This window comes from Trachemys scripta, chromosome 4 (assembly GCF_013100865.1).
Source record: "Trachemys scripta elegans isolate TJP31775 chromosome 4, CAS_Tse_1.0, whole genome shotgun sequence".
Taxonomy (NCBI): domain Eukaryota; kingdom Metazoa; phylum Chordata; order Testudines; family Emydidae; genus Trachemys; species Trachemys scripta.
In genome coordinates, this window is record NC_048301.1 from 130730843 (window position 1) to 130755366 (window position 24524).

Below are 24524 nucleotides of genomic sequence, written 5' to 3' on the forward strand. Positions count from 1 at the left end.
TAAAGTAGATGCGTATGATCATGGGCATCAGTCTGAAATCTACAAGAGGTCACACACAGCTTCCCAGCCTTCTTCTTGTAAACAAACTACATTGTTCCATTATTATGGATGTCAATGGGAGTAAGGACTGGGTAAAAACTGAGTCATAACCTGAATACTTGGCCCACCAGGTTTCTTGCGTTCATGGTGGTTGCAGCTCTCTTTGCGTGGACCATACTGCAATATTGATAGATCTGTCTAGATAAACAAACCCATCAGATCTAACAGGAGTAGGCTGAGGGGCTGTTGCCTACTTGAATCTGGTGGCATCTTTCAAAGAAGTCATCAGCCTCTAAAGCATCTTGCACTTGCCACGTAGTGACTGATCCATTTCTTTCCCTTCTTTTTGTTTAGAATATGCAATGATGAGCTGGACAGCGTGGCAATGACCATCCAGAAAGCCATACAGCTCCTGTGCTCCTCCGATGAGAAATCTCAAGCCATGGGTGCGTACTACCTCCAGCACACCTGCTTCCAGGATGAATCTGCCAAGCAAGAGGTAAACTAACTTGTTCATGGCTGCATTTTCAAAAGCAGGCTCTGGGTCTGGGTGCCTTCATTTTAGAAAGTCCACATGAGATATCTGGGGCCTGATTTTAAAGCAGTGCCAAACATCTTTATCTTCCATTGCCTTCAACTGGAATTGTGGGTTCAAGCACTTTGTGAAAATGTACCCCAAGGTTCATTAAGTGAGGCTTCCAAATATCAAGGCATTTTTTCCCAGCTGACAGTTTCATTCATTCATTCATTCAATTCAATTCAATTCATTCATTCATTCATTCATTCATTTATGAGCAGGTGGTTTTGCTAGCTCCTAGGCTCACAGCAATGAATTCCTTTCACAGGGGCTCTGGTTACTTTAGAGAAGTAGGACCAATTCAGTGCTGAGACGAATTAAGTCTACCGGTCTACAGACAGTCTAAGCTTGTGTGACAGTTACCTTCCCCCAGTCTCATCAACATGTATGTTACATCAACTCTAGGCTGCCTTAGACTTAGATTCAGACCCACCTCCCCTTACACATCAGCCTGGAATTTGGCCCCTTGATTCTGAGTATATATTACACCAACATACATGTCGCCTATGAATGTGGCCCATGGTTTCTGGGTGCAGGTAAAGCACTATGGGAAGTTGTTATATTACAATTATAAGGTTGTCTTTAGGTAGTTTTTCACTGCAGTAATAAGACTCATGAGGCTGTATCCTCAGGTGATGGAAATCAGTATAGCACTGCTGAAGTAAGTGGGAGCAAACACTAATTTACTCCAGCTGAGGATCTGGCCCATAGTCATTACTTGAAAGTCTTAATTGCTGACATCTGTTAGTAATAATACCTAGCTCTTTTCATCGGTAGAGTGTAGAGTGCTTTACAAAAGGGGTATCATTCATTATCCCTGCGTTTACAGAAGAGGAAACTGAGGCACAGAGCTGTGAAGTGACTTGTCCAACATCAAAGCAGGTCAATAACAGAGCCAGGAACAGAACCCAGTTGGTCCCAGGCCAGTGCTCTGTCCACTAGGCCACACTGCCTCACTAATCTGATACCCTAGTCATCAAGGCAATTAGCACAGACTCTCTTGACTACAGCTATCAACCCATTTGACTGCCTTGTGAAGAATGGGGTATTTTGGGTCTAGCCAGCCTGTACTGTTTAGCGTATCTTTTCAATTCCAATTAGTACACACTATGCTGTCTTCTTGTGTTAACGTCTATCGCCATGATCTTTTAATACACCAGAGCAAATAGACGAGCTTTTCATGGGATGCTGATCCTTGTCTGTCTTCCCCTCTCACAGGTCTACCGGCTGGGTGGAATTGGCAAGCTAATAGAACTCCTCCGCAGCCCAAACCAAAATGTCCAGCAGGCTGCAGCTGGGGCTCTTAGAAACCTGGTCTTCAGAAATCCTGCCAACAAGTTAGAAACCCGACGGCAGAATGGGATAAGGGAGTGCGTGAGCCTCCTGAGGAGAACTCCGAACACTGAAATACAGAAACAGCTGACAGGTACATGCAAGCAAATGAGAGAGCCGCAGCTGGTGTAACTTAGGATAGCTCCACTGACTTCCACACCAGCCTATAACACCTTGGGATCTGGCTCCTAGACCTCAGGGCCTGAGTCTCACCTGCCTGGCACCTTGCGTTGCCATATGCACCTGTGCAAAGTACAACACTACCAGACCAGCATGACACTTTGCACTCACTTTCCCCAGATGCAAATGACAACACAAAGTGCAAGGCAATGCAGGATCAGGCCCCTGGATTGCCCAATTTATCAGCTTTGTGGCTCTTGCGCATGGTGGCAGGGGTTCCCAACTACTGGCCCGTGAATCAGGTCTGAGACTTAGAGATCACACCTATCCGATCAGGTTTACCACCACAGCTGTGATCATTGAGGGTTTTTGAGCTATCAGGGCCGAAGTGTGATCATCTGAGAGCTGGGTCCAGGACATTCTCAGGGGAGGGTCCCATCCTCTGGCACTTAGTTCCCCTTCCTGGTCTGACAGGAGCTGAGATTTGGGGGTTTATTTCAGAGAGTATTGCACAGTCCTGCTAGTGAAGGCAGGGGGCTGGACTTGATGACCTTTCAAGGTCTCTTCCAGTTCTAGGAGATAGGATATCTCCATTAATTTAAAATTTAGTCTGTTTAGTGTCCCAGGCTTTTCCTGAAGAGTTGGGTTCTACTGAGATCAAGTTCATGTGCTAACAGTGGGTCAGCCCGAGTTGTATTTGATTATATTGTACTTGACACCAGGCTCCATTCTGAACTGTAATAGGGGGCCTCTGTCCCAGGCCGGTGTGATGCCTCTACAATCTCCCATTTAACTGTATATACTCTGAAACTAGAATTTAGAGTATGCCCAAGTCCCATCGTGGGTTAGAGGGCACACAGTTAAATAGGAGGCAGTGAACACTGCCTGAAATACAAGAGGTTTTTGTTGCCTGGAAAGGATGGAGTCCACTGAGCTAGTACAATGCATTATGGAAGAACTAGGTTCAAGACCCTTCTCATGATAATATGGACTAGGTAGAAGAGGTGACATTCTGGGTCTGTACTGGGAAGCTTGGGGGTTTGAATTGTACACACAGCACCACACAGGTTGATCATGTAGTGACATATTGGTTGGTTTCAGATGAAACAACCTTTTCTGTTAGAGCTGGGATTGGACGAGGAGATTGGACCAGAGTGTCGCTCTCCAAACCTGGAGGCTGTCTCAAATGCCTCAGTTGTAGACCTAGAGCTTGATTCTCTTCTTCTTTGCACAGTTTTCCATGGATGTAACTTTCATGGAGTTATTCCCTAATTACAATGTTAGTGAGAGGAGATTCAGGCCTTTACTGCATCAAGACCTTAAGGTCATGTTTGTCTTGCATTTTCTTTCTAGGGCTGCTTTGGAACCTGTCCTCCACTGATGAGCTTAAAGAAGATTTGATACACGAAGCCCTCCCTGTCTTGACAGATTATGTTATCATCCCTTTCTCGGGGTGGTCTGATGGGGTCAGTAATAGGACAAGAGAAATTGTTGACCCCGAGGTGTTCTTCAATGCTACAGGCTGTTTGAGGTAGGTCAGCAGACAAGCATTGCTCACACCCTTTGTGGCTATGCTTAAAATGGGCCCCTTGTGTTGATGTGTCTAAAACACATTAGGGAAAATAGGTGCCGTATCTACACGGCTGCCAGTTAGACACAAAAGTAAGATTTCCCATCTTTGCTGAAAATGCCACCCTCCTCCGAATGTTCCTTCATAAATAGACTTGGAAGAATTAAATTTTTATTGGTAAATGTCAGTAAACATTGATTTCAACATACACACCAAAACTGATGAAAAATATTTCAATCGATAATAATCTCAGTTTACAGACAAGCAAAGTAAGAAAAATGCCTCTTGAGAACTTATTAGAGTTTGATTTAAGGATATTTACTTTGTATATTTTGACATGTGATGTTGACAATTTGTATTTTAAGTTATAAACCTTTAACTTTTTGAATCTCAGCATCTACTGTCATTAATTATTGTCTGATCTCCCAAAATTTCCTGCAACTGCAAACATTTAAATTGATAAAAAAAAATACTTAAAATAAGCATGATTGATATTATCCATCAAAATTATAAGAACATCAGAATGACCATACTGGGTCAGACCAATGGTCCATCTAGTCCAGTATCCTGTCTTCCTACAGTGGTCAGTGCCAGGTGCTTCAGAGGGAATGAACAAAACAGGGCAATTGTCAAGTGATTCATCTCCCACTGTTCAGTCCCAGCTTCTGGCAGTCAGAGGTTTAGGGACACCCAGAGCATCAGGTTGCATCCCTGACCATCTTGGCTAATAGCCGTTGATGGACCGATCCTCCATGAACTTACCTAGTTCTCTTTGGAACCCAGCTATACTTTCGACCTTCACAACATCCTCTGGCAACGAGTTCCACAGGCTGACTGTGTGTTGTGAAGAAGTATCTCCTTATGTTTGTTTTAACCCTGCTGCCTATTAATTTCATTGGGTGACCCCTGGTTCTTGTATTATGTGAATGGGTAAATAACACTTCCCTATTCACTTTCTCTACACCATTCATGATTTTAAAAAAATACAAGTGAAATTCTGCCAAGCCTATTCATAAAGTTTTCACGGTGTCTAGAGCTAGATGAACATTTTCCACTGAACTTGTTTTTCAATAGAAAATTGGGTTTTTGATAAAATAAAAATTTTTCACAGACAGTGTCTTGTTTCCTTGAAAAGTTTTGATTTTTCATTAGAAAACTTTTTGAATTTTTTTAGCCAAAACAAGGAATTTGGGGTGGGGGATGAGGTCGGTGGGTTTGGGCCAAAAATGTTCAGGTTTCAGCTGAATTTTTTTAAATTTTGATTGCCAAAAAACAAAAACAAAAATTGTTTTCCATTATTTGATGAAAAGTCAAAATTTTCTGCACGGGACTAAACCTCCACATTTTCGATCCAGCTCTAATGACTATCTCTTGCCAGCAAATTCTAGCTGATTCTCTTTTTTTATACTGGATCCTTTCATTCCAGTTACAGTCACTGGGTGTTGGCCCATCCCAGTGTAAGTGTCTATGTCAAAGTGAGAGGCTCATATATGGGTATGGGATGGTTTTATTTCTTTCTTGGAAAAACCAGAGAACTTCTTAGCATGAAGATCTTCGTCCTGACTTGCAGTTTCTTCTACCAGCCTCCAGCTCCCCCATCACGTTGGGAACAACTCAGTGGGGAGATGAAAAAGCTGTATAATTAGGTACTTTAACGAACTGAAGCGCTGCCTTAGGGAGTGTAGCAACAGACTGCGCCCTTGCCAGACGCGCTAGCTAATGGGAGCTACATTCTCTTGTGAAACTGACTAAGCGGACTGCAGCAGGGACTGCAGATTACTCTGCCTATCACTATCAGCCCCCAGAGGTCTCAGCCCTTTGAGGCTAGAGATCACTTCTGAAGGACAGTGCGCTACTGCCTCCATCCCTCTTTTGGAGGAGAACTTTCCCTGCGCAGTTACGCAGCAGGATGGTTCTTGTAAGCAGGTCTATCATCTGCTCCATCCCTCTAAAGGCACTGGAGCTCAGATACGAGGATACATATTAATGGAGAAATGGCAGTATCGGGGGATACTGCAAAAATAGCCATCCAGGGGGCATGGTCAGTCTTCTGCGCACTGGTTTGTCATTTCTTGTGCCCATAATGCATAGCAATGCCACGGAGATAATGCCAAACTTGAGTCAGTTTGGGCCTAAAATGGGTCGGTAATAATGAGGGACATGGACATCTGATCATTGACAGAAGCCTAGCCACTCGTTTCTGGCTGGCAGGTGTCTGTGAGCTATTGCAAACCACTCATTTGCGAGCTACCGGTGCATTAAAACAAGACCATTTCATGCCGCTGCTAAAACTCTGCTGTCTGAGCCGACACCTGATCCAGAGTATAGCGCAGTGAGACCATCACCACTTAAATCGAAGTTTTGCCCCTTTTTCTTAAAACCTGGTGTCCCCTGTGTGAGAGAGACGACAAATTCCTGCAATATCCCGGACAAGCCTTATTGGATTACGCTAAACGTTACTGAATTCAGTTAAAGTATTTTAGGAGTTCGTATTGTTGTGAGATCATATGTAATGTCTCTAGGAGAGAGACATGACTCATGTAAACCCTGGGCAATGTTAGGAGCTTCAAAGGAGTCTTTTAAACAATGTACTTTTTGAAGCTTCGCCTTGAGGAGGGGACCTTTGTGTGCTGGTCATGGTGGTCACCTGTCACATGAGGACAAGATCAGAGGCCCAAACAGTAGAAAGGAGGGACTCAACGAGACATGGGGGTTCTTGTTCTGAGAAAAAGGAGTTATGAACTGATAACCACAGAAAACCCTCTGTGAGGTTTGAAGGACTGGTCACCAGCCCGAGCCCCTGTTGGAATTCGGGGTGATCTCTGGTAAGCTTATTAGCGTGCGTGTAAGTTGTTGTATTGATTTAATATGTTTTCTCTGTAATGCTTTCACCTTAAGAATAAATGTGCTTGTTTAGAAAGAACTGTGTGGTAATTGTGGTATTGAAGTCAATGATGCTACACTGACCTACGCCAGTTGAAGGTGTGCTCCTGGTTCTCTATGGCAATCTCCAGCTACTCATTTTTCAACCCTCTCTCTGGAAATAACTCTAAGCAGATATCCTGCGTGTCCTCACTGTACATTCATTGTCTCTAAGGAAAAATCGTACTGGTAGGATTGTTCTCTCTAAGGGGATATCTTCCCTCTGGACTTACCCTAAAAGGAAAATCTCCATGGATGAAATTCACCCCTCTGGAGAGGAACGTGACAAGACCTATACACCATCTAGGTCACACTCTAATCGTCAGAGTTGAAGTGGGACTTAGGTGGTGCATTGGCCTTGTTCCGTCCCCCTGCAGAGAGGTGAATTTCACCCTATAAAAGCAATCCTTCCAAGCAGGTTGAATTCAAACAGAATTATGTGTGATGCTCAGTGGCTGATGGAAAATACCCAGCTAATGGAGCTGCTTATCTGTCTTGGTTTATCTCCCTACATTTTATAAAATGTCTTCCTTCAGAAACCTGAGTTCTGCAGATGCTGGACGTCACACCATGAGAAACTACCCTGGCCTGATTGACTCAGTCATGACTTATACCCAGAATTGTGTGGCTGCCAGCCGGCCCGATGACAAGGTACTAGACATATGAGCTTCCCACTTACACACAGTTCATCAGCCTGTGCCTAGCCCTAGCCTCCTAGTAGTACACCCTGAGCACTGAACCTGCACAGCTCTTTTGATAGGCCAGCTATTGAGTTTGGTGCGCAAATGGGTGCAGAGCTCTTTTGAAAATTCTGGCCTACATGTCACAATGGTTGCTGCTGAGTGCTGAACGCTTCTAAAAATCTGGCTCTGATTTAGAAGTGAATTGGAAGTGAATTAAACTAAATCAGATTAAGGCTACTCTAACTCCAAATAAGAGTGTCCACACAGGGATTTAATGTGGTTTAAATAATCCACTTTAAAAGTTAATTCAGATTAACTTTCCAGAATGTCCCCATGTAGACAAGCCGTAAGTAAAATCAGAGTAAGGACCTCAGAGTTTGATGTATTATATTTATGTTCCAGCAGCAGGGTTTATCCGCCTTATACCGCAGCACATCATTGACTGTCACTAAATATTGTTACAATGCACATACTGTTCCATGTTCCTGTCTGACAGTAAAACTGTTGTGTTTTTTTGTGGGCTGATTTCAGTCCGTGGAGAACTGCATCTGTATCCTGCACAATCTGTCCTACCGCCTGGATGCCGAGGTGCCCAATAAATACACCCAGCTCAACCATGTGGCCAGGAATGCCTATGTGGACAAGACCCTCACAGGCTGCTTCAACAGCAGGAGTGGGAAGTTGGAGGTAAGACGTGCTCCTGATTCTGGGTGCTTGCAAAATGCACCGTTCACTCAGCCCCAGTCAGAGGGTTCAAGTGAAGAGTTGCCCTGCCCCTGCATTATCAGGGCCAGAAAAGAGGTCTAAGGAGTTACATAGGAGTCACATGTCCTCCAGTTGGTACACCTGGGCGAGTTGAGAGGCTGGCAGCATATGCCAGACCACACTAGATGTGTCGTCTGTATGCAATAGGTGCACGGGTGCATGCAGATATTTGTATTTGACCGACCGCCCAAGCCACCAGGGATAACGAAGTGTGATTCGTGTAGAAAACGCCAGGCTCCTGGATGTCAATCTTTTACTTCCCCTTAGAACGATGAGTATGTTCTACCCATTCCCGATGAGGAGTACAAACCCAGAGGGCCCAGCTGGCTCTACCATTCTGATGCCATCCGCACATACCTGAACCTGATGGACCAGAGCAAGAAAGATGCCACCCTAGAGGCCTGTGCTGGGGCCCTGCAGAACCTCACTGCAAGCAGAGGACTGGTGAGCGCTCTCTCTCTCTCTCTCTCTCTCTCTCTCTCACACACACACACACACACACACACACACCACACACACACACATGCAGCCCAATGGGCTCTGCAGGGGGACAGATACCTCTTTTAAACTGCAGAGCACTGGTAGAATTGCTCCACAGTTTCTACTACAGCATTAAACTCTAATGCCATTGCCCGCACACATCCAATACAGAGCACACCGAGGATTTAGTCCACAGATCCGCTGGACACACCCTCAACACTCCCCTGGCTAGGGCTGACACCTCAAACCTTCCTCCACACTAGCAATGATGGGCATAGCTGCACAGCACACACTCTTCATGGCCTTCACCCAGCAGAAGTACCCTGGTTGTATTGCCTTTTGAGGTCTGTGTGCCAAGGTAGGAAGGATTGGGCCTAAGACACTGTCTGTGTATGTGCAAAATAGGGGATGGGCATGGTAAATATCTGGTCTTGTTCTTGCCTAAACGTTGTTGATTTTAATTTAAGTGAGATGGCTAGATAGATAATGGTTCGTTTATAAGCCGACCCCCCCCCCCCAAGATGGATAAGTAAAAATGGAAAATTTTTATGACCCATTCATAAGCGACCCTATAATTCAGGGGTTGGCAAACTTTGGCTGCCGGGCCATCAGGATAAGTCACTGGTGGGCCGAGACGGTTTGTTTACCTTGAGCGTCTGCAGGCATGGAGGTAAACCTAAGTAAACAAAGTGTCCCGGCGCGCCAGCTGCTTACCCTGACAGGCCAGGACAGCAACTGGTGGGGAAATGTTTTGGGGGTGAGAAGCTGGGGGTCAGGGAAGTAACCCCTGTGACCACCCTCCACATAACCCCACCCCTAGCCTGGGACCCCCACACTCTCCCCATCCCATCCCTTCCCATCTTAGCTGTGGCGGGCCAGGGGAGGACATCTCTGACTTGGCCAGAACTGCTCCGGCAGGCGGGAGGTGCGGCCGCAGCGTGCTCCAGAGGGCGGGGCCAAGGGGCACAGCTTCAGAGGCTGGGGGGAGAGCAGCGTGGCCAGAAGCAGAGAAACTCTGGCCCCACCTCTTCCCTTCTGGCTCTGCTGGCTGTGCTGCCTCTCCTAGCCCCCTCTGTTGGGGCGGGCTGTGTTCCACCTCTCCCTCTCTATACCCGCTCATAAGCTAACCCCCTTCTCTGATGCTTCCCTTTTTTACTAAAAAAAATTCGGCTTATGAACGAGTATATACGGTAATACATAGGTTGGGAAAAGAGTGTCTGTACAACTGGGTATAGTGCTTAGATTATCCACAAATACAAAGTTAGTTTTTTACAAGTCATATGATACATAGAGCATATAATCAACAATAACCCAAATTTAGGTGAATAGATTTAACAATACAGTTTAGATATTAGAATCCGAATACTCAGGTACATCACTCATGAAAAGTTGTACAGAGATTTGATTGTGGAAAGCAAAATATATCAATGAGTGGAGATTGTCCCTCAGTAATTGAGAATTAGGTAGGTTGCCCATTTAGAAAATAAAAATCCACGAGGAAAGTATTTGTTACTTTCCTGACTGCGCTTCTCATCGGCACTCCAGCTCATCCCTCCTGGTATTGCCGATGTCCTGTGATGTGTTCTATGTAGATGTCCCTTGACCACGTGATGGTTTCCAACACCATGAGTTGCCTCATCAGCCGAGTGTAGCATTGACTGATTCTGCATTCTCTCAGCCCTCGCTTGTTACTGGGGCCTCATGCGCACACAGCACAGAGACATGTCGTGTGTTACGGCATCCCACCCAAAGGCCACCTGATAATGACACAGGGGAAGTCTTCTGCTGCGTGTCTAGCTGCTCAGTGTTTTGGCATGAAAAGCTTTGATTTCTTTCAAATTTGAGAAAGTTATCCCTTTTGTCAGTGGGGTGAGAATCCTCAAAGGGCATCGGGAATTTGACTTTCAATGGGAGTTGGGTAGAGCAGGTTTGGGAAACTTTGATGGAACCACATGTCACTGGGATATGCAGCTCTGCCTAAATCAAAATGCTTATGACATCAGGTTGATTTCACTAGAACTTTGGCAGTACTTTATTTTTGTGGTTTTCTTCCAAAACAATGTTGAAACATCTGGTCTTGATGTTTTTTGGAACAAAACGTTTTGATTTTTCATTCTGAAATGATGTTTTGTTTCAGTTTTAAAAACATTAGATTATACTAAATTTTTTAAAAGTCAGCTTCAAGAAGAAATGGTTTTGTGGAAATGAACATTCCTACTACCCTGAAACTCCATATTTCTTCAGATTTTTCCTTCGCAGAGAATTTCCGATTCGAAATAAAGCCAATTTTCAGAATCCTTCCCAAAACGAATTTTCCCCCCTCCTTTAGAGCTGGGTGTCTAATTCCCTTAGACACCTTTGAAAATTCCAGGCTCGAGCTGGGATTGGTTATGTAGTTTAGGTCAACAAAGGAAAAGGGAGATTGGTGAGATGAGTTACTGACTCTGGAATGTAGAGTTTTGTGAATGGTAGGAATGTAGAACTTAAAGGGGGAGATGGAATGGAATGCTAAACTGTGTTGCACTGTTCAGAATTCTATTACCGGAACAATCACCGTACTCAGATTTCCTGCCATGAAGATTCCAGGTCTCTTCTATAGAGATTTGTTGAAATGTGGTATTTGTATGCAATTAATAAACTTCATTTTGTTAAGCTGAGTCTTTTGGCTGAAATCTGAGGCACACAATGCCTTGTGTGTTAGATCCATGTTCCTTTCAACTAAGATTTCTAGCATTTTTCCTTATATTGATCTCTGTTTGCCCTCCCAAAATTTCCTAGAGTAGTGCAGGTTTGCCATGAGATGAACTGCAGAGCATAAAACAAAAGCAGCACATAAATGACATGGAAGTACATGATTTTTTTTTTCATGGGAATATCTTTTCATGTGCAAATGTGAAATGTAATGAGCTCAACATTGCAAGGGAGAAACTTGCAAAGGAAATTTGCAAAGCCTATCCTAAAAGCTTTCCTCGGACAGATCTTCCATTGAAGGCGACAGAATTTTACGTGCAGGGAGTTTGCAGAATGGAATCCTTTAGCCCTTTTGGTTACAGACTTGTGGATCTGTTCTCTCCTCAGTGTCCTGGGATACTTACCTCAATCCTGTTAGCACCACTAAGTAACACAGCACATGTCTGTTCTGCACTCAGGGAGGGCAATCAAGCTGTCTGTCATCTCAACCCAGTAGAATGCACTGGTGGTAGGACTGCAGCTGATTACCCGAGAGGAGAAAAGATCCTGTGCCAATAATACATGCCCCTATTGGAAGAAAGAGTGCAGTTGTCTGGCAACATCATAAAATTGTTTAGCAGCTTGTTCAGTGTTGGTCTCTGAGGCCAAGAATTCAAAAAACAAGGCTCCTGTGTCCGTATGTAGGCACCTACCTAAATGGACTGATTTTCAGAGTTGCTGGGCATGTGTCAAGCCAATGGATTCACTATGGATTTACAGCAGTGTAAACAAGGACAGAACTTCATGCAAGCGCCTGTCTTTTTAAAAGTATCATTTAGCTGTACAAGAAGTGGTTTGTTCCTCCTGGGGTGCAAGGGGTGGCAGGAGAGGAGCAGTTTGTGCATGAAATTCAAAACCCTCCAATTAATGCTGATAGGATTTAAGCTCATAAACCTCACCACCTTGTGTTCCCGCCTCGCCCCCGGCCAACCAGGCTGAGGCGAGAACTGACTCTTCAGCCCCTAATATAAGTTGTTTATGGACAGAAAGGGATGCATAGGAGAGACCCAGATCCTCAAAGGTGTTTAGGCACCTAATTTTCATTGAAATAAATGGGAGTTAGGCACCTCAATACCTTTTGAGGATTTGGATCCAAGAGGCTACAATATGATATTGATGATTACTGTATTACCTAGCTATACTTTCCTGTCTATAGCATTTATACCCAGAAATACTGCATAGAATACACCTGGCCTGCATGGGTTGGCCGTCACTAACAAATTCTAATTTGTCCCCTAGATGTCCAATGCAATGAGCCAGCTGATTGGCTTAAAGGAGAAGGGTTTGCCTCGTATAGCACGGCTCCTCCAATCCAGTAACAGTGAAGTTGTCCGATCTGGGGCTTCCTTGCTGAGCAACATGTCCCGGCATCCTATTCTCCACAAAACCATGGGTAAGGAGCTTCCATAAAGGCCATTTCTGAGGGGTTGTCTAGCCTCTCCCCTTCTTTCACAAGCCCACCTTCTGTTGTAAACCCATCAGCTGAACTGTGGCAAGCATCACCACCGGACACAGATTCACCAAACAAATGCACTGATGTCACACGTCCCCTCCCCGTGGCTGGTGATCAGCAGGGCTGTGACGCTGGCCAAGAGATGCTATTTATCCTGGCCTGTAGCCACCATAAGGAACCCTCAGCTGACGTCTTTTGGAGTAGTGCGCAGTCTGGTTAACAAATGCTACCTCACCCCATTAGTGGGCCTCTCACTTGATTCCTGGCATGCTTCATGGATGAGATAGATCAGCTGGTTTCTCTGGGCCTCTTTCTGGGAGAGGGAGTGTTTCCTCTGGTTGGGTTGGACTTAGCTTCTTGGGGTGGTGTATACGGTTTCCCGAGCCTCACCGCTTGTAACACCAAGCCATGTTCATCGTTATTGCTTAGATCAAATAGGATCAGATCTGCACTGGTTTTTATTTCAGTCTTGATTGGAATATTCCTCCTCTTTAGCTCCCCAGGTGCTTCCAGATGTGTCCCGTCTCCTGGCCTTCCAGTCTGGGAACAACAGCAACTTTGGAGATATCATGACCTCTGCTTGCTACACCATGCGGAATCTAATCATGTCCAACCCGCAGATGGCCAAGCCTTACTTGACGAGCAGCATGCTAAATAATGTAGTAAACCTGTGCCGAAATGGGTGAGTGATGGTGAGGAGGAGGCTGGAGGACCATGTGCAAGCATGTGAAGAGACCCCCTAAAAGGGGGTTCCAAAGAGGATGGATCTAGACTGTTCTCAATGGTACCAGATGACAGAACAAGGAGTAATGGTCTCAAGTTGTAGTGAGGGAGGTTTAGGTTGGATATTAGGAAAAACTTTTTCACTAGGAGGGTGGTGAAGCACTGGAATGGGTTACCTAGGGAGGTGGTGGAATCTCCTTCCTTAGAGGTTTTTAAGGTCGGGCTTGACAAAGCCCTGGCTGGGATGATTTAGTTGGGAATTGGTCCTGCTTTGAGCAGGGGGTTGGACTAGATGACCTCCTGAGGTCCCTTCCAACCCTGATATTCTATGATTCTATGCAGCCAACTTGTGCACGTGCCCATTGGGCCCGGAACAACTGCATCCCTGTTGCAATGCTGTTCAGTGACCACTGTTAAAGGCCCACTGTTAAAGGCCCAGCGGTCACCAGGTACTATCACATTGTAGGGGCTGAGAAGCCCCTGATGTTTGTTATGGGAGATTATTGCTGAATCTCCGATAGCACTTCCCATTTGTCACCACAAGATGGTAACTTCTCAGGGAGGACCCCTCTACATCTAGGCTGGGGCTTGCATGGGAGCCTATGCCCTGGTAGGCAGACTCACACTAGTTCTGCTGGAGCTGCTAATGCTAGCAGTGTGAATGTTGTGGCAGGGGCTGCGGCTCAGGCAAGCCACCTGAGCTCAGATCCAGGGCTCAGGTGGGTTTGGACTCTGGCAGCTAGCCTGAGCCACTGCCCATGCTGCAACCTCTGCACTGCTATTTTGTGTGTGAGTCTATCTACCCATGCTGGGAGTCACACCTCCCAGCTGCAGCGTAGACATATCCTAAGGGAGTTAGGAACCTACATCCCATTGAAATTCAGTAGGAATTTGGGCACCTAACTTCCATTGAAAATCCCAGCCCTAAATATCAGTGATGTTGTTATGAATCCCATGTACCTCTTATTCAATCAGGTGCTATAGCTCTGGGTTCCCAGCATTATTGTTATTATTAACGATACTCATAGAAAGTGCTTGATAAAGAAAGCCAGGAGCATTATCCTAATTTTACAAGTGGGGAAACTGAGGCAAGGTCAACCTGCAGGCTAATGCTAGAGTCAGGAATCAAACCCAGGTCTCCTGAGTCACAGTCCAGTGCACTATCCACTTGGTACTTCAGTCATCAGCCAGGCTCTGAGGAAAGCATATAACCATGGCAGTAGAATCCACAAACTTATGAACGAGGCAGAGAATTGCTTGAACTGGCTGGCACTTGGCGCCTGCAGGAGCAATGAGGTTCTCCCAGAAGATGAGATGAGACTCGTTTTGGAGAAAGCTCAGACAGTCAGAGAAGCATTTGGAGCTGTGGAGAAGGCACACAGAGAAAAGCGACGGGAAGCGCAGAATGGGCGGGCAGACTTCATGAGTAGCACCCAAGCACTGCACCATTACCTGCTAGAGCTTGTATAATGTTCTTCTCACTCTGCCCTGGCTTTTCTGTTGACACTGTTCCACTTTAACTAACTATTAATTGGGCTTAAGCCTTAGAAGTCCTCTGTAGCCCATTTGCTAGGGTAAGTCCCTACGGTTAGAGACTTGAGTTCAGGTCTTGCGTGGGCCTGAGGAGAAGTGATTGAAACAGCAAGCGCTTGCAGGCTGTCCTGTTGAAACTGTTCCATTCTAATTAACCATTGATTGGGCTAAGCATGTGAACCCCTCTATAGTCAGGGCCAGCTCCAGGTTTTCTGCTGCCCCAAGCGGCGGGGGGAAAAAAAAAAGCCAATCGGCAGCACTTCGGCTGCAGCTCAGTCGTGCCACTCCATTCTTCGGTGGCGGGTCCTTCACTCCCTCTCTTCCTCTTCGGCAGCAGCTCAAAGAGGAAGAGAGGGACTGAGGGACCTGCCGCCGAAGACCCAGATGTGCTGCCCTAGTAGCGGACTGAGTGCCGCCCCTTTGTATTGGCCGCCCCAAGCACCTGCTTCTTTCGTTGGTGCCTGGAGCCAGCCGTGTCTATAGTATAGTGGTTAGAGTGCTCACCTGGGATGCTGGATCTCCTTGGTCAACTCCCCTCTGTGCCTCCTGAGGGAAAGGATTTTGAACAGGGATCCTCCATCTCTGGGCCCTTTTAATAAAATGCAAATCACTTTTCTGTCCCCTGTGCCTGGCTACCTGCCCAAGCTGTGGGAGATCCCAGTTCCAGTTCCAATCCCTCCTCTGCACAAGGACCGGAACAGGAATCTCCCACCTCCCAGGGACTGTTGCAACCTCTGGTGAATAAGGACCAATCCAGCTTTCCATTAGTCAATAGAAAGCTTCATTAGGAATTAGATCAGACCCTTAATCTGCTACAGGTTTGCAGCATTCCTTTGGGGATTAACTGGGTAGAGCCTCCAGTTTGTCACAGGCCGAAAGATTTCCAGAGTCAAAAATCCATCCACTTTAAACATCGGCCCTAGTATTAACTGACCTTCTCTCTCAGCAGAAATCATTGCCTGTAATTTTCACACCTGTTTTAAAGTGTTTGGAGGGGTCAGTTGTTTTTACCAGTGGTCAGTTGACTTCATTTCACATAGTCTGACCAGCAGCTGCTGCTGCTATTTGTGTGGCCATGTGCACACAGCTGCGTCACACCTAGAGCTGGCCACGCCCCTGCATGAGTTGCTTTCTAGCACTTCATTGTCCAGGTTTTGGCTAGAGCTGGGGCCAAGTTGCAGAGTATGAACTGGGTCAGAACTCTCTGAAAGTCTGGGGTGGTCAGGGTTTATATCGGGCCTGTTATAACGATCAGAGCCAGCAGTGAAGTTTGGATCCAGTTCTGGGGCTGAAGTGTTCCAGAATTTTAGGAAGACCTGCAGCAAATGCCTGAAGGCCTGAGTCTTGTTCACAAAGTTGTTACTTGGGCAAACGCCCATTAATTTTTGCTGAGTAAGGATTTCAGGGGTGGTACAAGTACAGGTCCAGCACCCTTGGGACCTGACCGGTGCCGAACCAGAGAATTTGCCGAACCACGGGAGGTCAATATTGTAGCGAGCGGGTCCCTTTTTATTTGGATCTCGCCGAGGCGAATAAACGGAACACCGCTTGCAACGCTGCCTAGCCCAGAATTACTGTCTCTCTTCATAACAAAGTGTTAGTGTCATTACACAAATTTACTGTATTGCTAGGGTTACCATACGTCCGGATTTCCCCGGACATGTCCGGCTTTTTGGTACTCAAATCCCCGTCCGGGGGGAATTGCCAAAAAGCCGGACATGTCCGGGGAAATAGGGAGGCAGCATAAGCCAGGGTCCGCCCAGCCCCAGCACAACCCGTCAGGTCCGCAGCGCAGCCCAGCCGCCCGGCTACATTGTAGTGAGCTCGCGCGGGGGAAGTGGGGGGGACGCAGCCGCAGAAGGCGGCGAAGGGGCTGCTGCTGCCCCCGGAGGCCGGGCGGACTGCGCGCCCCAGCTGAGCCCGCAGGACCATGGGGAGGCCGGGCCCAGCCAGTGGCTCGGGCTTCCCTCGCAGGCGGGGACTCCTTGGCCACTGGGGGACCCTTCCTGCGGCCCTGTCACCCCGCGCGGCAGGAAGGAGGCTGCTGGGTGGGGAGTGCGGCGTGTGCCGGGGCTGCAGGGACCCGCACTGCCCCGGTTGCCGCTGAGCATCCGAAGCCCCTGCCAGGCAGAGGCTGCCGGGGGAGCGGGGGAGCAGGGCAGGCCGGGGGGAGCAGAGGCTGCAGGGCGAGGAGGAGCAGGGCAGGCAGGGGCATAGAGGCTGCAGGGGCAGGGCAGACGGGGGCGCAGAGGCTGCAGGGGTGGGGGGTTGCAGGGGCTGCAGGGCCAGTGGGGAGCAGGGGGCACAGAGGCTGCAGGGGCGGGCGGGGTGCAGGGGCTGCAGGGCGAGTGGGGAGCAGGGAAGCACTTAGCAACCCCCAACTAAGATCAGAGCAGGAGGGAGATGGGGATGCTCAGAGGAGGGGGCAGAGTTGGGGCAGGGACTTTGGGGAAGGGGTTGGAATGGGGCGGGGAAAGGATGGGGTTGGGGCGGGGCCGGGGCCAGGGGCGGGGAAGGGCAGAGTTGGGGTGGGGCCGGGGGCGGGACTGGGACCCCATGGGTCCTCTTTTTTAAATGTTTGAATATGGTAACCCTAGTATTGCACAAGGCAATAAGTAGATAAAGCATAAAAAACCCCAAATAAAATCATGCTGGACCACGGATGGTGCTGGACCAGAGAGGTTCAACCTGTATTGTTATTATTTCTTCTAAGTCACATCTCAGCTGTCCCCACGAAGCAGCGCGAGGTTGTTCCTTATATTGTATTACTGAGTGATCTGTGCTATCTAGTTCCAAAGGAGTCCATAATGGCGCTTATGCCATTTCCCTCCTATCTTGCAGCTGTTTAGATTCGACGGTTCAGAAGTGTCTCTTTAGCTCAGCTTCCTCCCATTCCTCTGAGTTACTGCCCTTTGGACCATCCAGAAATCCCCGTCCCTCCTTGGCATTTGCCCAAATGATGTCTTCAAGGCAACCTGTGAGCATGTTAGTTGAATGATCTCCATTGTGGCTGGCACTCTGCAATAGTGGAGCTGGTTCACACCATGCTGAAAGGGGCATTGGTGGGCTGTGGCCAGCTAAGATTCACTGGATTTCTTTCATCCTTCCAGCTCCTGTCCAAAAGCAGCTGAAGCCGCTCGCCTCCTGCTGGGTGATCTGTGGTCACACAGGGAGCTCCAGGGCATTCTCAAACAGGTGAGAAAGCTAAGTGTTAGCCTTGTCCTGATTCTCAGCTAACTGGATTCACCCACTGAGGTCAATGAATTTGCGAGGGATGTAAGTCAGTGTTGAATATTGCCAGCGTCTACGAGAAAAGCTGGGGCTTTGAGGTGCCCTTAGAGCTGCCCACCAACATACGAGCCCCATTCGCCTCTCGTTTACACTAGTGTAAATAACTCCATTGAGGCCCATGCAGATCCACTGGTGCAAAGCCAGCGCGAGTGGAAGAAGCAGCTCCACGGAGTCCCTAGCTTGTGTGGCTAGAGGAGAAGTGATTGCGACAGCCCCCAACAACGGTTCTTTTTCTCTATTCCCACACTTCCTCTTTTGTCCCCAGACCTGCCCTGTGGTCACCTCCCCTACTTCAGGGACAGAATAATCCGTTAGAACAACAAGAGAAGCAGCCAGCATTTGTCAGGTCCCCTCTCCTTCCCCAGCAGAATCCCCAAAGCTGCAGAGTCAGAACTAGCTCTTTGCTCCAGACTGGTTTCTTTCACCAAACTGGGGTTCTCCTCCCCACACCATGGAAAGCCAACTGCTGTTGGAGTAAAAGGATTGACTGAGGGGAAGGGGCAGTGTGTGGAAAATGGGTGCAACTTGTGGGCCTCAAATCCACACAAAGGTTGATGGTGAGGGTTTTTTTCTGTTTTTAACCTTATGGCAGCCCTCCTTAAGACATCAATTCCACCTCCAATTTGACAAGACAGAGTCACTCTAGCATATTTTACACATGGTCCTTGCACAAATGTGCATCGTACATACCTGATCCTTACTGTCTTTCCAGTATAGGCAATGATATTTCCTCAGCAAGGCGGGTTGAGGTCCTGCTACCTATAGAGGGAAGACAATGCAGGAAAGACTCATTCCCTCAATAACTATGACTGTTTGCATACACATTGCATGCTTTGTGCAGGCAAAAGATTGCACAAGGTGCATGCAACATTAACGTTTCTGCAAAGGACATAGTGAGTGCATGCAGCCTACTTGCTGGATGCGGGTGGTCTTTGAGGTAGGACAGAGGAATTTGACTCATGGGTGATGACATTAGATAATTATTGATTTGCAAGTTATCTGCATTAACTGCCTTCCAATAACTTCCACATCTCATTCTGCAGCAAGGATTCGATAAGAACATGTTGGGATCCTTAACCGGGAGCGCTTTCAGGACCCTGTCTTCCAGATTCTAAGAAGAGACCTTCAGCACAGGTTCAGCCTGCAGGTGAGAAGGGGATTGTCACTGCTGGAAAAAACATGGTGTTCAAGGACAAACAAGATGGTGCCTTGACACCAGCAGCAGTCATGTCATGTAATGTAAATGCTGCTTTGCTCACTTACATTTGGTAAGCATGTGAGGCTGTTTCTAGGGCCAATTGCAAATATTCCATGAAAATCCTGTTTCACCAGAAAACGAGTGGGTTTTTTTGAGTCAGTGACATTTTTCACTAAAAATGCTTTTTAAAGAAACTTTTGACCATCGAAAACCTTTTTGACCAAAAACTTAGTTTTAGGCCAACAAAAATTTCCAGTTTTTGGTTTTTCAGTAAACAGTCAAAATTTTCAATAGGGGAGGAAAAAATTCCAATCATCAACTCTTGCTGCTTCTAATGCAGAAATTGCCTCATTGGTCTAAGATGTAGAGAAGTCATTTCCTTCCGACTCACATGGTGTAACAGCTACACAGATGAGGTTGGTAGGACAGGGCCTAGCACATTGAACAGAGCATGTGATGTGACTATGAAACCTGTCTACAACCAGGACAGCCCTTCAGTGGCTTTGACCCTTTTTTCCAAGCTAGAATATGAACTGTTCAACATCATTTGCAGAATGCAATTATTGGGCAATGCAGCTTCTGTTTCAGCCGTCTCCAAGAACATGTCAGTTCTTGAACCACTAGTCACATTAATCAGACATAGTGATTAGCATGGAATGATTCCCAAATTTAATATGGCACTTAACAGCTTCTAGGCACTTTATGAGCCTCATTAGTCCTCAGAAAAGCCCATAGAGATAGCTAAGCAGTGTACTAGGTTCTGCATATTCCAGCTAGGGAAGCCAAGGCTGAGAGGTTAAGGCTACCAGGATTTTGAAGTACTCACTAAAATTCATTGCTTCAATTTTTGGTCAAGCAACCTGAGACGTAGGGCCCAGTGGCATGCTGTCATTTTATGCAAAGCATGTATTGCATGCCCCAGGACCGGCTGTGCCCATGGGATGATTCTGTCCAGTCCCCAATCATGCCAACAAAATGACATCTTCTGCATTCACCATCTGTGAGGTCACACCACAAAAAGGACACCATTTTGTAGGACAAAATGACATCCTCTGCACAGCGTGGCCTCACACGCATTGTGTGCGTGATGTCATGCTGTGGGGAAGATGCCATTTTGGATGCAAATGCACAATCACATGCCACTGGGAGAACCTGGTTTTCAGAGGTGCTGATTGCCCATAACTCCAACTGAAGTGAACCAGAGCTGCTCAGCATCTCTAACACATCAGGCCTTTCACATCTGGAGTTTGGGCACCCCAGAAATTGGGGCATCCAAAATTAGTAATTCGCCCCCTTCTGCGGTATATCCTGTGTGATCAAACAATGTGGGGCCCCCAAAACGTCTCTGTGGTGGGGCAAAAATGATGGAATCAAGTCCCCCTGCACAGGGATGAATTTCAGCTGTATAACTTGACCATCTCTGCTGAGAATCATGGTCTGATAGTTTCTTGTAACTTTACCACAGATTCAGGGAGGGGAGGGGAACAGCACAGGGAAAGGATGTGGGGATTACAGCGAGTCAAAGGATGAGGACATTTCTGAATGTGAAAAAGACATTTTGAAATGAGTAATCAAGGTGTTTGTTTGTTTTTCCCTTGCAGAGTTTGTCGTTGGTTCGTGTCTGGAATGACTTAATCCTCAAGGGATTAGTTAGGACATTACAGATATACAGTGTTTATAGAGTTAATCCAACTGTAAAGCAAACTAAATATAACATTTTTTGTGTGGTTGATACAGATATTTGAAAGCATTTTGGGGGGAGGGCGGGGGGAGGAGGAATTTGAGTTTAAAGTTTTCTGATGTCTATAACTCTTTTTTTCAAATTGTGTGTGTGTGTTTAGACACACAGAGACACACACACAGTGGGATTTTCCAAAGAGATCCCTAAAACAGTTAATCCCACAATTATCACTGAAAGCCAATGGGCGTTGTGCACCTTCACCCCCTTAGGCACTTACGAAAATCCCACCATATAGATGTGTGTATGTATATATGCACTAAACACAACTGTACCAACCCATGTCACAACCCATTCTTATGCAAATGTGTAAAACTACTAACTATATGCTATGTGTTTATTCCATTGTAGATGGCCACTGTAGACAGATACAAACCATAATGTTTTAGATGGCTGGTTATTTCTAAACTTGGTGGACATGGGCTTCTTTCTGCTTTCGACTCTTTGTCAAGTCAGCTTTCATATTCAGAGATAAGTATTTTCTCTCATAGGTTACATGGTTTCTAAATCTCAAGAAGCAAATTCATGTCTGAGAAATATCACTGGAAGCAGGGCCTCGGAAAATCTTCTCATAAGCTGTACGTTACTGCATGGAAGCTGCGGAGACTGCAAAGCATTTAAGACACCACAGCAAACATAAAAGACACGCATCTTACTAAATACCGCCATTGCTTTCCTAATAATGCTGTAACTGGCAAAGCTTGGCATTAGATAGGCTCAGCTCGACAAAGGGACATGACATTGTTTCCCAGGGCCATTGTGCACACTAAATGGGGATAAAAGGCAAAGAAAAACAGCTGTTTTATCACTGTTGGTAGAAACCAACATAAACTAGTAGTAGTTGAGTGGTTAAAGAAGTTAAAGAGAGCTCTTTAAGGAAGGACAGTCTGGAATACTTTCTGGTCTCAGATGCTATCCAGTTCATCCTGTATGTGGTAGAAAAGACCTAAATTTATTCTTAATCAATCGTTTCTTCTATGACATTAACAGGATGAAACCGATGGCTCTGTCTTGCTCTTTTGAAAAAGTCCACACTATCTCCAGTGCTGTTGAGCGAACATGTGTTGTTTGGGGAAAGGTTTAGGTTCAATGGAATACATTTGCAGAAGGCCTGTCCTAGGTGTCCTGTTTGTTTAGCACAAGCAAGTCATTCTACAGATTCCACGGCTCGCTGGAGCTCCTGGAAAGAAATCATTAAGGAAGTGAGTGAGAGAAGGAAAATAATGCAAGTGTTTTGTTGGGAGGCAAAAGTCTAGGGTCAGCTCCGCAGCTGGGGCAATGCAACATAGTTCCGTTATTGGCAGTGGAGTTTTGTCAGTTTACCGCAGCTGGGATCTGGCTCACCGAGTTTAGGTTGGTCCTGCTATGCCTATTCTCTAGGTCTGAGCAAAGGGGCAGAACTTGCACCCTTTTGGAGTACAATGGAAAGGGGGGTCTCCAGCCAGGGTAAAAAGGCAAGAAGGAAATGGTAGAGTGGAAACTCTTAGCCAGTTGATTTTTCACTTGGGATGCAAAAGGTATTTTTAACCCTTTGCACCTTGATGAGCAACATCTCTTTGCCTATACCCACACATGTTTATTTCTGAACTTTCTATGCAAGGATGTCAGACAAGTGAAACAGATGGAGAATAAAGCCTCCCTGGGGTAGATTTGTGAACTTTGTAGGCTAAACAAAATCATAGTCCCAGTCTCAAGAGGGAATTTGGCCCAGGGACATGATGCCATCATACCTTTCAAATATGTAACCATCCATTTATGTGGTTCAAAATGTTCTTAGGAGAACAGCAAACTTTGTTTGTGCAAGATATCTTTTCAGTTTTAAAGTGCATTGTGCATATTTTTGGCAGGCATCACATTTCTCATTACTGGTGGTTGTAGGCACAATCTGAACAATTGTACGCTTACAGTTTGTGCATGCAGTTGCGCGTGTAAATGGGGCACACTCCTTTGAAATTCTGGAGCTGAATGTCCATAGCTGTAAAGTTAATAGGGACATCCTGCTGACCTGTTAAATGCATCAATGGCAGACTGAGGGAATCCCAGTGTAATTTTGCAGTTCATTGATATACGGTGCCTTTATTTTAAGGCACCACCACTGTCAGTTGTAGAGTAGCAGAATGTAGTATATCACTTTAGTTAAGGCACAAATAGCTGTAATTTGTTACTTTATAAAGACGATAGGATTTTATTAGTAATTACTAAACTCAAAGGGCCAGATACCTGGTATAAATTCCATTACTTCAGTAGAGAGTTTTATCTAAAACTAACAGCTAGCTTCAAAAACATTGTCCCTTTAGTGTGGGGTTAGTTACTGACTCACATAAGAAAGCCCATTAATCTGATATGGCAAATCACACATTATCAGCCATCTCTGTGCTCCCAGAGCTATTTTACAGCTACTATTCCCGGTAAAAATGGGTGATATTAGACTGTGTTCTCCCTGCTCACCATGGTGTGAATCTGGGGTAACTCTACTGAAGTCAATGGAACAATGCTGGTATAAAACGGTTGTAAGGAAAATCAGGCCCACTGGGATAACAGAGGTCACTGCAACCAATTGGCTGGGTGTCCCCCCCAAAGCATTTATTTGCCAGAGAAGAACAGAGTTCAGCAAAATATCTGACACGTGGTAAGGGTATAACTCTCACTTCCCAGTAGTAACGCTGTACTGTTTAGAGAGACGCTGTTTCGTAAATGCATATCTTTAACTGTGACATCCTCCTCGACAGTATATTCTCCCCCCTCATTCTAAGTATATTTTGAGCCAAGGATTTTTTGTTTGTTGGTGGTTGAATGCCAAAATTGGGCTTAGCATACCCCCAAAGCAATACTAATGAGAACAGGCCCAGTGTACATAGCATGTGCTCTTGTTTGTAGTGGGTGGGTGGGAGGGGAATAGAGACTTACCAGGGAGGGAACATACCCAGCACCAGTGCTGGCCCTGCCACACATGTTAGGGCCTGGTATTTCCAGAGGACACTAGTCATGTAAATAACCCTTAATTTAGGCTGAGGTGAGCTTTTGGGGGAGGGTCCCCACATGTGCTTTGTTTTATGTATTTTAAATTCCTAGTAAAGGGAAGTGTCAGATCATCATCTGTCTTTGTAACATCCATAGCTGTATGGTCTATGCTGTAGAGATGTGAGAATAATGTCTGTTGTTTTAGCTGCACCATATGTACTTGCTTCACTAAAAAAATCTGAAATCCAATAAAAATGGCTGAAATGTCTTTGAACTTTTCTCTCTGGAGGGTGGTGGTTTTGCTTTCCCTGCCATTGGAACTACTGAAAAGTAAAACGCCCATTTGAAACTGGTCAGACCTCCTCACCTGGATTATTGTGCACAACATGGGTCTCCCCCCCGTGTTCAA

At 46.1% G+C, this 24524-nt stretch overlaps 1 protein-coding gene across 4 annotated transcripts in view; it reads left to right on the forward strand.

The window, feature by feature from the left end:
* Nucleotides 1–24025, forward strand: part of PKP1 (plakophilin 1) — an 83205-nt gene extending 59180 nt beyond the window's left edge. For all 4 annotated transcript variants that reach the window (XM_034767561.1, XM_034767560.1, XM_034767558.1 and 1 more), the window contains 11 exons: nucleotides 394–538; nucleotides 1835–2042; nucleotides 3422–3599; nucleotides 7097–7211; nucleotides 7775–7930; nucleotides 8276–8452; nucleotides 12458–12611; nucleotides 13167–13353; nucleotides 18038–18122; nucleotides 19262–19365; nucleotides 21018–24025. In XM_034767561.1, the coding sequence (XP_034623452.1) occupies nucleotides 394–538; nucleotides 1835–2042; nucleotides 3422–3599; nucleotides 7097–7211; nucleotides 7775–7930; nucleotides 8276–8452; nucleotides 12458–12611; nucleotides 13167–13353; nucleotides 18038–18122; nucleotides 19262–19333 (1477 nt within the window). In that variant the 3' untranslated portion in view covers nucleotides 19334–19365; nucleotides 21018–24025. The remainder of the gene's footprint in view (nucleotides 1–393; nucleotides 539–1834; nucleotides 2043–3421; nucleotides 3600–7096; nucleotides 7212–7774; nucleotides 7931–8275; nucleotides 8453–12457; nucleotides 12612–13166; nucleotides 13354–18037; nucleotides 18123–19261; nucleotides 19366–21017) is intronic.
* Nucleotides 24026–24524: the final 499 nt, after the last annotated feature.